This window comes from Aspergillus multicolor (assembly GCF_047715735.1).
Source record: "Aspergillus multicolor strain CBS 133.54 unplaced genomic scaffold BDW74scaffold_26, whole genome shotgun sequence".
NCBI lineage: Eukaryota > Fungi > Ascomycota > Eurotiomycetes > Eurotiales > Aspergillaceae > Aspergillus > Aspergillus multicolor.
In genome coordinates this window covers 170,696-183,610 of record NW_027395977.1, presented here as the reverse complement: position 1 = coordinate 183,610, position 12,915 = coordinate 170,696, and the positions used below count along the sequence as shown (strand labels likewise).

At 36.5% G+C, this 12,915-nt stretch overlaps 2 protein-coding genes across 2 annotated transcripts; one reads left to right on the top strand and one right to left on the bottom strand.

The window, feature by feature from the left end:
- Positions 1 to 707: 707 nt before the first annotated feature.
- BDW74DRAFT_158950 (uncharacterized protein) lies at positions 708 to 1,967 on the bottom strand. The gene is made up of 2 exons (XM_073725396.1): positions 1,112 to 1,967; positions 708 to 1,036 (listed from the first exon to the last, which is right to left on the bottom strand). Exons 1-2 carry the CDS (start codon positions 1,905 to 1,907, stop codon positions 906 to 908), a joined length of 927 nt encoding a protein of 308 aa, XP_073580766.1. The 5' UTR covers positions 1,908 to 1,967; the 3' UTR covers positions 708 to 905.
- A 993-nt stretch (positions 1,968 to 2,960) lies between these two features.
- On the top strand, positions 2,961 to 5,925 carry BDW74DRAFT_187033 (nucleic acid/nucleotide deaminase domain-containing protein; the record flags this gene model as incomplete). The annotated part of the gene is made up of 4 exons (XM_073731385.1): positions 2,961 to 3,426; positions 3,499 to 4,528; positions 4,587 to 4,687; positions 4,724 to 5,925. The coding sequence occupies 4 exons, from the start codon at positions 2,961 to 2,963 to the stop codon at positions 5,842 to 5,844; spliced, it is 2,718 nt and encodes a 905-aa protein (XP_073580765.1). The 3' UTR covers positions 5,845 to 5,925.
- Between the last annotated feature and the right edge of the window lie 6,990 nt (positions 5,926 to 12,915).

The following is a 12,915-nucleotide window of genomic DNA, read 5'->3' as shown; positions in this document are numbered from 1 at the left end:
CATATAGGGAGTCGGCTATCTTTCCTCGATACGAGCACAGGATCAGGCCCAGGGCTTGAGGCAAAGCAAAGCGGATATCTGATCTGGCTGGGCAGTTCACACCGGGCGCAGGCGTGGGCGTTCTACTTGACTCGTAATCTCGCATCTACGATCATGCCCTCATCTTCGAATTTTGCTATCTTGAATTCGCGGCTTTGGACGAACCTGTGCGTAGATACCTACGTGTCTTGATAGCCGGCGCTGCACCGGTCGCATTGGCATTCTCCACATCTTTCCGATGGCCATCATGACAACCATACGAGACGGTGCGCACATCTATCTACTCGACAAGACATGGATGCTGAATAAAGCGAGAACCATGATATCTGATTCTCATGTGCTGTCACTCCCACCTGAACGTCATATCGGACATCCACGGGTTCAGCGGCGCTGTTCGGGTTCGGCTGTTTGCTCCATCTCTCTGCGCCGGTGGGCCTGTCTGACTCCGACTCCATGCAACTACTATGCCCTTCTAGAACTGGTTCCGTGGGAAGTGATCGATAGTTCTCAGGGCCACAACGCCACATAATATGAGGGACGCTCTCCGGGTGGGCTCATGCATCGCGCCTCGTGGGTTGGTCTCATCTACGCTGGCATGTTTCATCTCATGCACCTAGGGAAGACTTTAACGGTCGGAGTTCGATGGATTAGGAAAGCGTCCGAGAGATTGGAAAGAAGAATCGAATTGTCATTGAACGCATGATGGCTAGGAAAGAATGAGCCAAGGCCCGGACGAAAAATCAAACCATCACCAGGTACGCAACACGAGTAGCGGAAGCTTAGAGGTCACGAACGAATCGCTAGAGAACAGTCCTGCCTCTCGCCTCCAGTCACCAGCGGTATCTGTGCCTAATCTAGCTAGCTACCTAGCTATGCAAAAAGTCGCCGGCAGCCTTACGCAGCGCCATCATCTCCACGAGCGCCGGCCCACCATAAGCACCTTCAATATCATCCCCGAGGTCCACCGCGCCTTCGGGGACGATGGCGAATGCGCGACCTGCACTATTATCAGCACCTCTCACCCATCTTTCAAACATCCATCCCAAGCAAAGACCACGTTGTCAAAACATACCATGAATCTCCTTATCAACAACAATCCTCCCCAGTGCATCAGTAAGAACCCCATGCGGCACCATCGTAATCCCCTTCCCAGGAAGAATACCATAATCCGCCATGCGCTGCAGCGCTCCCTCAATCATCGGCGTCCTCATCGCCCACGGACAGATCGCGTTGACGCGGATACCGAGCTGCGAACTCGCCTGCGCCCGAATCGCGCGGAAGAGACCGCGGCTCCCGAATTTTGAAGCTGTGTATGATGTGCTATGTGTGTCGTCTATATACCCCGCTAGCGAGGAGACGATTGTCAGCGATGGGCTAGAAGAGTCAGATGGCCGCGGGAGCCGGAGGTAGTGCAGAGCTAGTGTAGCTGTGTAGAATGTGCCCTTGAGGTTCACCTCGATTGGATTAAGATCGGGGATTGCGGGTGGAGGGCTATCAATGGTAATCTCCGTAGCAGTGGCCGTAACATGATCGACGAGATGCCCTGTTTTATCGACGCCTGCGAAGGCAGCGACGGCGTCGAGGGTCTTGCGGGGTGAGAAGGCGAGCGCAGCTTTGAAGGCTGCCACCTGGGACTCGTAGTCTGTGATGTCGCAGTGGACGTACTGGAGTTTGTATCCTTGGGCGCAGAGGTCAGATGCGATTTTTGTCCCTGCTTCGTCTTGTATATCGGCGATTGTGAGGATTGCGCCGGATTCTGCGAGGTATCGCGCTGCGCTGAGGCCGAGGCCTGATGCGCCGCCTGTTATCAGGACGGAGAGGCCTTTGAGGTTGGAGGGGTCAATGGTGGAAAGTGGAGTTATGGCCATGATGTCTCTTGAAAGGACGTCCTAGTTAGTCTAAATCAATGAATTAATTGGCGATTGAAATATATCTGTTCTTCGGAAGACTAATTGTTCTGGTGAACGAGGGGAATGCAGGCGATTATATTTATTCTAGCGGTAGCGGGCGCAAGACAGAACGCCCATTTAGCACGAGGAGGGGAGACAAAGTTTCTGTGACATGGTTCAGCTCCGTTCAGCTCGTATTGCACACCAATGAAGAACATAAGGTGCAGACCGATATAATCAGCTCCGATAACCTGTGCTGGTCGACGATCAACTGTTGGTGGAACCGCTGCTACCCCGGAGTCAGCTTACTCGAAGTATACCCTTCCACCGACATAGTTCAAAGCGATCTGACGGGCCAAGCCTATTTGAGTAAAGCCAATTCAGCTGAAGCTTGTGGCTAGCTGACTGAGTACGAGGAACGTCATACCCTACCATAGTTGAGTTTAAGGCGTCCCACCCTGTCTGAAGAGGGGCCGTGGATCCATTGATGAATTGCTGTAGGGCTGATGGGGGTGATCGCGGTATGATATTGCTCAACGAGCTGGTTCTACTCTGATGGTAGATCGAGCCTCGAGGTTGAGACGAGGGGATCCGTTCGTTTCATAATGTGGCTACTGGGAGAGCATCTATGGTGAATAGTGCCACGAAAGAAATATGCTGGTTGGCTTAGGACTGGTATGAAGTATGGTATATATTAGGATAGAGTATATAAGAAAGAGATAAGCTGAAATCAATATAATGGGCACCGAACAGCCGAACTACACCTCTAGGGTGATACCCACAGTTCAAACACCGACAAGAGTTAAATCAAGCACGCTTGCATCTACACATTATTCATGCCGGCGAGACTCTCCAGGTGCTCTTCGTGTTATTAGCACGTCTAGGGTAGGTATTAAACCGGCGAATCAGAGCCACAGCCTTCCTACCCCGCGCCAGCTGTCCGACCTCAGAGCTGCACCTGCACCACATTGCACTTTTCCACAATTATCATTACTCTGCACGGGAATGAGAACCTACCTATTCTATTTAATGATGCCATCAGAGCCAAGTCGCCTTCAGGAAGAGCGCATTGCGCGCGTCGTATGGGCGGCGCATATCCTCGCCTATCTCACAAAGACACGCAGCCATGCTCGAGGCGAGAGTAGGGGAGGCGCCGTTGGCAGCGAAAGAGACAATGAGGCTGAGGACAAGATCGAAGCGGCCATCGACGCCGAGATGGAGACCGGGTCCGAATATGCCGCAGCTCTATCAGGGTCAAGGGACTCCGTTCGCCAGAAGTTCCTAGACTGTATCTGCCAGCTATTGTCTCCGGGCAAGGGATGGGACGCGGTTACCGCCGGTTCGCTGCGTGAGGAGGAAGTTGGGGTTACTCTGGACGTTGCGCGAAATGATGGATTTGGTTCTGGCTGTGGTGATTATGATGTTGATCCAAAGACGCTGGAGTACTGTCGAATGATGGAGAGTTACCTAGCCTCTAGTAGCACTGCAAGCGGCAATGGTATGCGCCTACCCAGGTGGGCCGTGAGACAAGTTGACAAGCTGTGACTAACGGGACATGATTACTGACCAGAGCCGAGTATAGTAGAGAGACCTTTGGCCGATTTTGAAGCTGCTTCAATCGATTATACGGCTAGTCGAATTGACTACTGGATTGCCAATTGCCAAAAGATCTATGGAAGGACTCGTGATGGGACAAATTGGCAGCTACAAACGTTGGCTGGAGATGGGCTGGCAGTTCAAACATGGAACACGATTGCTGAGCTCCTGCTGCAGGCCGATAGCAAAAGAGTGACCGCCGATCTTAGAACCAAATTGGTGCAGCAGGCCTACGTCTGCATCAATGCACCTGGGGCGACGGAGGTCCGGCAGTTACTGCTAGATGCCCTTGGCTCTACGGTTGGCTTGCGGCTTTGGGTTGGTCTAAGGTTCCTTGCCAGGCCTTTGCTAGACTGTCGACTATTGCGGGACATTGCTACGTGGGAGTCCGATCTGCGACATGCTCATATTTCCTTAGTGCCTTGTGCACCCAAGACAGCCTTGGATAGGAGATATGTTGTGGATATTGCCACAGCGTGGGAGAAACTAGGGCTTGGCATCGCAACGAAACCGCTCATGGAGTTACTTTACCCGTATGGTAGTATATTCAAACAGGCCTGCGCGAAGTCTTTATCGCTGCATGCTGACATGCAGCTAGTCGTCTATTACAAAGAACACCCTGAGTTGCGGCCTATGTTAGACTACTTCGGAGTCAGCAAGAAGTCCTGCCTTCTCTGTGAGACATTTCTGGCTTCTTTGGACAGTCCGATTAAAACACGGGGTAGACTTGGTCTCTGCTATCCTGCCTGGGGAGTTCCGTGTTCAGATTCTGCTGATATACGTTTCGCTACTACGCGTTTAGCAAAAGATCTCTTAAACCGCATTCGAGAATTTCTCGAAGAGGGGTTACAACAGAGGGCAACGGCATTTTTGCCAAATGTCATGCAATCGGAGATTGTGTCTGACTGCTCGAGTCTTACGCTGAAAGAGTGGCACCAGAGGCGGAAGGATCTAGAGACTGCTAAAGCCAGACAGGCCGCAGACAGAACAAAGCTGCTATTGACGTGAGACCACGCTGTTTTGGCTTATCAACAATAAATAGCTGACCACAATCTGGCACAGTGAGGACAGGGCTCTAGCTTCACAAACCAGGACCTGCCCACAACAAGACTTTCTACCAGAGGACTCCTGCGTAATATGCAACAAAACGCCAGCCCGGCAATGTGAACGCTGTCGCAGCATACAGTACTGCTCAAAAGATTGCCAAACAAGCGATTATCCTTCCCACAAGCTGCTCTGCAAGCAGTTCTCTGTCCATTCCAATCGACCATCCCCAAACCACAAGCGAGCCATTCTCTTCCCAGTGGACGAAAAAGAGCCCTGTCTGATCTGGATCCCTACGAAACGCCAGTACTCCGAAGACTCAAGAGTCTGGTGGACAGAGGTTTTGAAACATCCATACCTCGGTCCTGATGCACCATGCACAGGAAGAGTGAAGGTCGAATACAACGAGGTTCGAGGCCGAAATCTAGGGTCTGGGTTCGCTGCAGCCGCCCTGCAGAACGAGGGGTACTGCGTGGCCCTTCTACACCGCGAGGAATACCTAATCGACGGCTCTGTCGCTAATCAAAGCATACTCGCATCCGTGAGAGCATCCTCCGCCGCTACCGCCCCCCACGCGTACCGAGGCCCAATGATTGCAATGAGAGCAACTCATTCAGAGGGCTACTCCGATATAGCTCTATCCGACTTCCGACATCTAATGGACTACCTAGTAACGTACCACAACACCAACGTCCGAGAATCGATTCCGGGTCTGCAGTACCCGGTCCGCACATCCGTCAGGGGTGTAAAGATCTGCTGCGATGGGGTGATAAAGCTGCATGGCTCAGCGCCGTTTGTCGCAGAAGACGTGAAATATTCGACGAGGCTTACACTTCGTACTATACAGGGGGACTCCATCTCGCCGATTTCCGCTCTTCTCGGCATGCCGCTTCTTTTCTGGAGAGACCCCGATGCCGAGTTCCGCGATAATCCGCCCGGATGGGAGGAACCGTGCAGCGCGAGCAGCAATGAAAATGCGGCGAGACTGATGGTTGGAACAGAGCCTTCTGATACCTCGTGGGGCTTGGCCCGTTTTCAGTGGAGTTGGGATGTTGGGAACGTGTGGGCTATCCGTGAAGACGGGCAGGATCTGGGTGTGCGTGATCTAGCGATGATGTGCTGCTTTGCGAGGCATAAGCTCGCCCGGATGTTCGCAGATGTGGATGAGTCAGGCGGCAGTATCCAGGACAAACAGCGTGTTTTGAGCTCCACCACGTGGGAAAACATGTGTTTGTTCTGGGAGGAGACCGGTAACAATGGAGGCGTCGTTGCCTGATAATCCAAGGGCCACTTGTGTCGGGGTGTAGAGACGGGTTAAATTAGCCCTGCTGCTGTCTGGTTTGCATCCCAGTTACTGTTTTAGTCCAAAAACGCCTTTTGCTTTGCATTTTTGGGCAAAGTTTGATTCCAGTTTTCTTCTGTGCCCCGTGCTGCAGCCTACGGCCGCTGTCCTTCCCCCTACCCTTTTCTAAGTGGTGATGTTTTGCTTCCACCGGTGGATTTAATACATCGGCCGTGAGATCTGCAGGAAGCATCCTATTTATAAAGCCCTAGCCCTATTATTAGAGGCTGGCTTATAGTAACTAAGCATTAGTAATTCTATATTTTACTATAACTAATATATTATTTAATCACTAAACCTTACTTTTGATTTCATTTTATAATTATAAGTTAACAATTTTTATTTATTTAATTAATTAATTATTAATATATTTTTAATTTGTTTAATATTGATTAAAATTAACCTTAGCCTTTCATAATTAATAATTATATATAAGTTACTTATTATAGCTCTAAAATTAAGATTAATAAATAAGTATAAATAAAGTAAGCTTACTTATTAAAATAAAACTAGTATTATTATTTTAAAAATTTCCAATATTTTAATCTTATAACTTACCCTGTAAAAAAGGCTTTATTTTCTAAAAATATAGTAAATATAAAAGGTCAATGTCAGATAAAGCCTGCTAATCTGTCTTAAACCAGTGGGATTTAAGGATATTCTGTGTGTAAGAGTAGAAGGTACAAGTCTTAAGGTTAAAGAGCTTATATAAAAGACTAAATAGAAACTAAAAGGTAGGGTAGCTTAATTTTTAAAAATAATAAATAATATTTAAAATTATCTAGCACTGTAAAGACAGTCCTTTAAATATATAATTAAATTAGATTACTATAAAGCGCCTAATATAATTTTTATTATATTTTATTAAAGCACCTGCTTTATAGCCTTATATTATTTAATATAATTATAGTCCCTTTTTGTCCTAGTATTATAATATTTATTATAATTAAGTTAGAATATTCCTTAATTCTAGTTCCTAATATAATAGTTAGTCACACTATATTATTATATTAAATTTATTAGTTAATATTAGCCCGCGCTGGCCGTATTCCCTAATAATCCCCCTTTCTTAGGTTCTTTATCCTTAAAAAACATAAGTAGGCGCTAGATCCTTAGGTAAGTTTTTTATTACTTATTTTTTTTAATATTATTTATTTATTAATCTTTATAATAGCTTCTAGCTTAAGTATTTAAAAACATAACCTAAAGTATTAAATTAAAAAGTATAATTTTATAATAATTACTTCTTGTGTTTAATATTTACAGCTAAATAAATCTTATATTAAATTTAAGAATTTAAGTTACTATAATAAATATATAAAAGCATGCTAAAAATATATTACTTTAAAGCCTTTCTTCTTAAATATAAAATAAAAATATCTTATTTAAGCATAATAAGAAATTTAATTAAAGGAATCTAAAATTTAAGAGTAAATAAAACTTTTACTTATAAAATCTTATTATCTTTATAAGCAAGAATAACTTCTTAACCAACATGCTGGCGACTTTATTTCTCGCGAAATAAAAAAAATAAACAAGCTTAAAAGGCTTAAGAAGGAAAAGTAAAAATAAAAAAAAATTAAAAAAATAATAAAATAAAGCTATTTAGCTATTATAATAAGCAGCAAGGGCTCTTTTACACAAGATTTTCTTAGTAATATCCACACTGCAAAGGCTTTTTTCATGCCTTTATTTAATAATTCTTTCTTTAACTACTTTCTTGCTAGAATTCCTAAATCTTCTTAGGGTAATTAAGATGCCTAACTAGTTTTTATAAATTATTTTTTAGTAAGTAACCCTTCTAGCAAATAAAGTACTAAATCTAACCCTTATGTATTTATTAGTCCAGGATTTATTTAACTTTATACTTTTTATTAGTATTAATTACTTTATTATGATTATTTTCTGGATTTAGCATTGGTTTAAGTAATAAAATATAAAACACTGGGTATACTTGTATTTATGCTAGTAATAATAAGTAATAATTATTATTAGCAAGTTTCTTTTCAATTTTAAATAGCCTATATTTCACTATATTAAGTTTATTACTTAATTATTTACTCTTAATATTAAAATTTTTCTTTCCTATTATTTATTATAAGAGATAAACTTTTTTTTCCTTTTTTAAAAGTGGCGTGTTTTTATACTTTTTATTATAATAAAATTTTATTCTTTTCTTAGCCCACCTAATATCTTATATAAGTAATTTATATAATATATTTAAGTGCTTAACTTATATTAAGGCTAATTTTAATCTTCCTTTAGCTAGTAATAATATTTATATTATTCTTGGGTCTCTTCCTAGGTTCGCGTAATAAGGTAATACATTTATCATGGCATTCTTTGCGTTGTTAATGGTAAACTATGCCATTAGTAGTATTTTAACCTAATTATCTTGGTTCTAGTTAAGGTAGTGTTATAAGTATTACTTAATTAATTATATTATCCTTTCTATTTATCTGTCTGTTTACTAGTAATTTACAGTTAATATGTCTTAACTTATTCTGCATGCTTTTATAATTATTTCTTAGAATTTAGACGTGAATAGCTTATCTTTGTTAAATATAAATCTTTTTAGTAGTCCAGTTTAAATAAATACTTCTTATAGTATTAATAGCGCTAGTTTCTTTGTAATAAGATTTTTTATAATTAGTTTAATAATTATATATTTTATAAGTTTATATATAATAATAACTATATTAATATAAGTAAGTCCTATAATAAGATCCTTAAATAGCGGTAGCCCTATAATAAAATTAATAGTGATACTTTCCCATGGTTTTATAAGAATATCTAGTATTTATATTTTCTTATATAGCTGGTATTAAAATGGCTTGTTTTAGTTATATTTATTACACTTTATAATATAGTCTTGAACCTGTTAATGCATTCTTAAAAAAAGTATACTTATTAAATCTTTTTTATTATCTTCTTAATTCCCTGGTGTCCTTTTAATAATAGGTTATGGTGTAACTTAATTACTTTCTAAACCATATTTTAAGGTACTATAATTAATTTATTTTAAAGAAGTATCCTGTTACTTTTTTTTTTAAATTAGCTTCTTAACTCCATGCTTAGAGTTATTTATTATTTTGTTATTCCTTCTTAAGTTATACTAAAAACTTATAATTATTAATTATATATATAGTAGCTAGCTCGGCATCCTGGTTAAATCTAAGAATATCTTTATCTTTATAAAAGATATTTATCTTAGGGTTTTTAACTTTAATTATATAATCTAGTTTTTAGCTTAACACATCCGCGGTAATATTCTTTTTTTTATTAATATACTTAACTTAAAAGTCATATTATAATAGCTGTTAAGCCTATTTAATTTATTGTTTATTAAGTTCTTTTATTATTATAAAGTATGTTAAGTTTTTATAATTAGTTTAAATAATAACTTTATGCTTTATTCCTTGGAGGTAATATCTCCACTTTTTAAATCCTTTTATAATTACTAATACTTCCTAATCATAAGTATTATACCTTTGTTTAGTATCCGTTATTTATTATAAGAAGAATATAACTAGTTATAATTTCTTATTTTTATTTACCTATTCCAGGACCATCCCTATGGCTCCTTTAGATATATTTATTTTTATATAGCATTATAGTTCCAGGTTATAGGGCTGTAGTATAGGCGCCTTTTTAACTTTTTTTTTAATATCCTGTACTACTCTTTCTTACTTTTATCCCTATATAAAGGGTTTATCATCTTGTAATAGTCTGGTAAGTAATTATACATCACGCGCGTAGGTAAATAAATATTCTTATATATATTTTAAAAGTCCTAGAAATCCTTTAACTTCTTTCTTATTTATTAATATAGGGTAACTTAGGATTTTCTTTACTATTTCTTGCTTAATTTTCTATCCTTCTGGTGTATATTTTATACCCAGGTATTTAATCTTATTTATATTAAATTTATACTTTTTAATACTTATTATAAGTCCTGTATTTATTGATTTCTGCATAACTTTCTTTATATGGGTCTTATGTTCTTCTTTAACTTTTAAAAAAATTATAATATTATTAAAGTAAATAGTAACAGTCTTATTTATAAATTCTTCTAGTATATAAGTTATGTACCTAGCAAATTTAGCTGGTAGTTACTTTAATCCCATAGGTATAACAACCCATTTATATAATTCTATATTTATAAGGAATGCTATTTTATAAATATCTTTAGCATGTATTTATAAGTTATAGTAACCCTATTAAATATTAAAAACTGTTAGGATTATAACTCCTTATAAAAGGTCTTTTTTTATTTCATGTGTGGTGCTTAGTTAGTGTTATTAATTATTACTTTATTAAGGAGGTAATAATTAATAACTAATTATTTATCCTTTACCCATACGCCTTTCCTGTCTTTCTTTGGTACCATTATAGGCCTTAAGGATATATATAATTTTAACTTGCGGATATATCCTGCTTTTTAAAACTTATAAATAAACTCTGTTTTTACTTATAACTTTGCCAGTAATTTTTAGTATTATTATACCTGCGGTAGCTTTTCTCCAGGTATTAGTAATATTACAGCTTTAAAACAGCTATTATGCTGCGGTAATTAGTAGTTAGGTTTTATAAATAATTTAATATATTCATGGTATTTCTTTAGAAGTCTTTTAAGTACTTTAGCAAGTTCTTTTTTATATTTTTTTTTAGCTTTAGTTATATAGCCTTTTATTATATTTGATTTTTTATTAATCCTAAGTCATGTGTTACCTTTTACTACTTATCTTTATCTTACTTTTTAAAGCTTTCCCTAATACTCCTTTAGCAACTTAGATCTGCATCTTTTATTATTATTTTTTTTATATTCTTAACTAAGTGCTATTAACTAGCACCTTTTTAGTTATCTAGTTAATATCTAGGTTTTACTAAGTAGGTTATGTTATCCCAATAGCTATATTATAAAATTCCGATAATATAATTAATATAACTTTAAATATAATATTCCTAATATACTTGCCACTTTTTATTAATATATTATTAGTTATAAGCTTAGGTCCTTGGTATATTAACTTGCCTTTAAATTTAAAGATTCTTTAGTATTCCCCTGTAAGCTTGGTTGCTAACTAGTATGTTTTAATAAATCTCTTATTAATAAACTACTTAAAGCACCCTAAGTCTAGTAAGATTCTTGCATGCTTTTTATTTAACTATGCTATAATAATAATTAATATATTATTCTTAATTATAAAGAGTATTACTTCTTTCTGGTGCTAGTAATAATATTATTATTATACTTCGGCCTATCTTATTAGTTAGAACTAGCCTGTCTTTTAGTAAAATATATAATACAAAACATTATAATTATAATAATTAAGTTTTACATAATTTAGGTGTCCTGCTTTTATTTTTACATAATCATATTTAGCTTTGCCAAGGGGGCAATTATAGTTTAGTTATATAATAATTTTTAGTACTTGTGATTTCCAGTAACATAATTTCTTAATTTTCCGGTGCTATAAATACTTATTATTATAATATTTTATTTAGTTAATGTCTTAGTATGCCTTCTTACTTAACTTAGGATAGTATTTGCAAGAGCAGTCTTCTATATAAACTAAGACTTTATTATATAGGCTTATTTTTTATTTATTTAATACTTGCTTATATTCTTCCGCGAATTTAATATTAACATGCCCATAAGCAAGGTATTTTAAAAATATTTATTTTTTATATTTATTATATTTTAATATATAGTCCTGCCATGTTTGGCTAGATTCTTCCCAGTAAACTGCTTGTGCCAGTTTATAGTTACAAGGTTTATCTTTTTTAATATTATTACTAAACAGGGTTTATGCCTGTGTTTCTTAAGTCTTATAGTAATTTATAACTATTTTATTATTAATTAAAACTAATAAAGGTGTATTACACCTTCCTTTAATTTTAAAGGAATCTTATTACTTTTCCACAAGTAATTTTCTTTCTAATTCTTAAGAGGCTTGTTCTTAGGTAATTTATATTTACTTAATATTATACTTAGCCTCCCTTTAAAACCCGTGCAGCGTCCTGCTTATTTTTCTAACTTATTATTAGCAATAATGTTAACTTCTCTGTTTTTTTTTAATTTTAAGTTCTTATATATTAATATTAATACTTTTAAGCATTCTTTTATTAATTTTTTTAAAATCCTTTATATTTTGTTAGACCTTCTTTTATACTTAACTAATTTATTTAGTTAACTTGTTTATAAATTATACTAATTTTTTTTATTACTTTATAATATTCTTAAGGATATCTTCCTCTGTGATATCCAGGAAATCGGGTTTAGTTATTATATAGGCAGTGTATATTTATAAATTATAGGTAGCTAGTTTATAATTTTAGCGCTTTACTTAATAGTATTTTTTAATATATTTAATCTTTTTATATTTAAAGTATTTTTTTTTAAACTACTTTTTCTCCTTGCCATTTTTTTATTCTCCAGTAATAATAGCAGTATTTATTTTTATATTTTTATTCTTATTATATCATGGGTTTTATTTTATCTTATCTTATGCATGTTATTTTACTATTTCTTATACTAATATTTATCCTGTCATGTTTTTATTTATAACACTGCTTTAATAAGTTTATTAAAAGTATCTAGTAAATTATTAAGCATAGCTAGTTAATTCTTGGTCTTACTTTTAAGTCCTTTATAATATTTTAATATAAAAGCTAACTTGTTCTAGGTTAAGTTTAAGGTAATCTGGTAAAACTTCACGGTGTATTTACTAATAGGTTATTTACCTTAATATAATATATTTATCTTGCCTTGGGCGGTTTATTTAAGATTTAAATTACTAAATATCTTAAAAATTTAGGCTTTAAACTCTTTATAATTCCTAAAGATCTTCTTAATTATTTATTTTTTATTTTTTATAACCTGCTCTTAAAAGTCACGCATGTATAATTTAAACTAATTAAATGCAGGTCCCTTAAGGTACATGCCTATAAATATAACTTTATTATATTTATTAGCTCCACTAAGGTTATTAATATAGATAT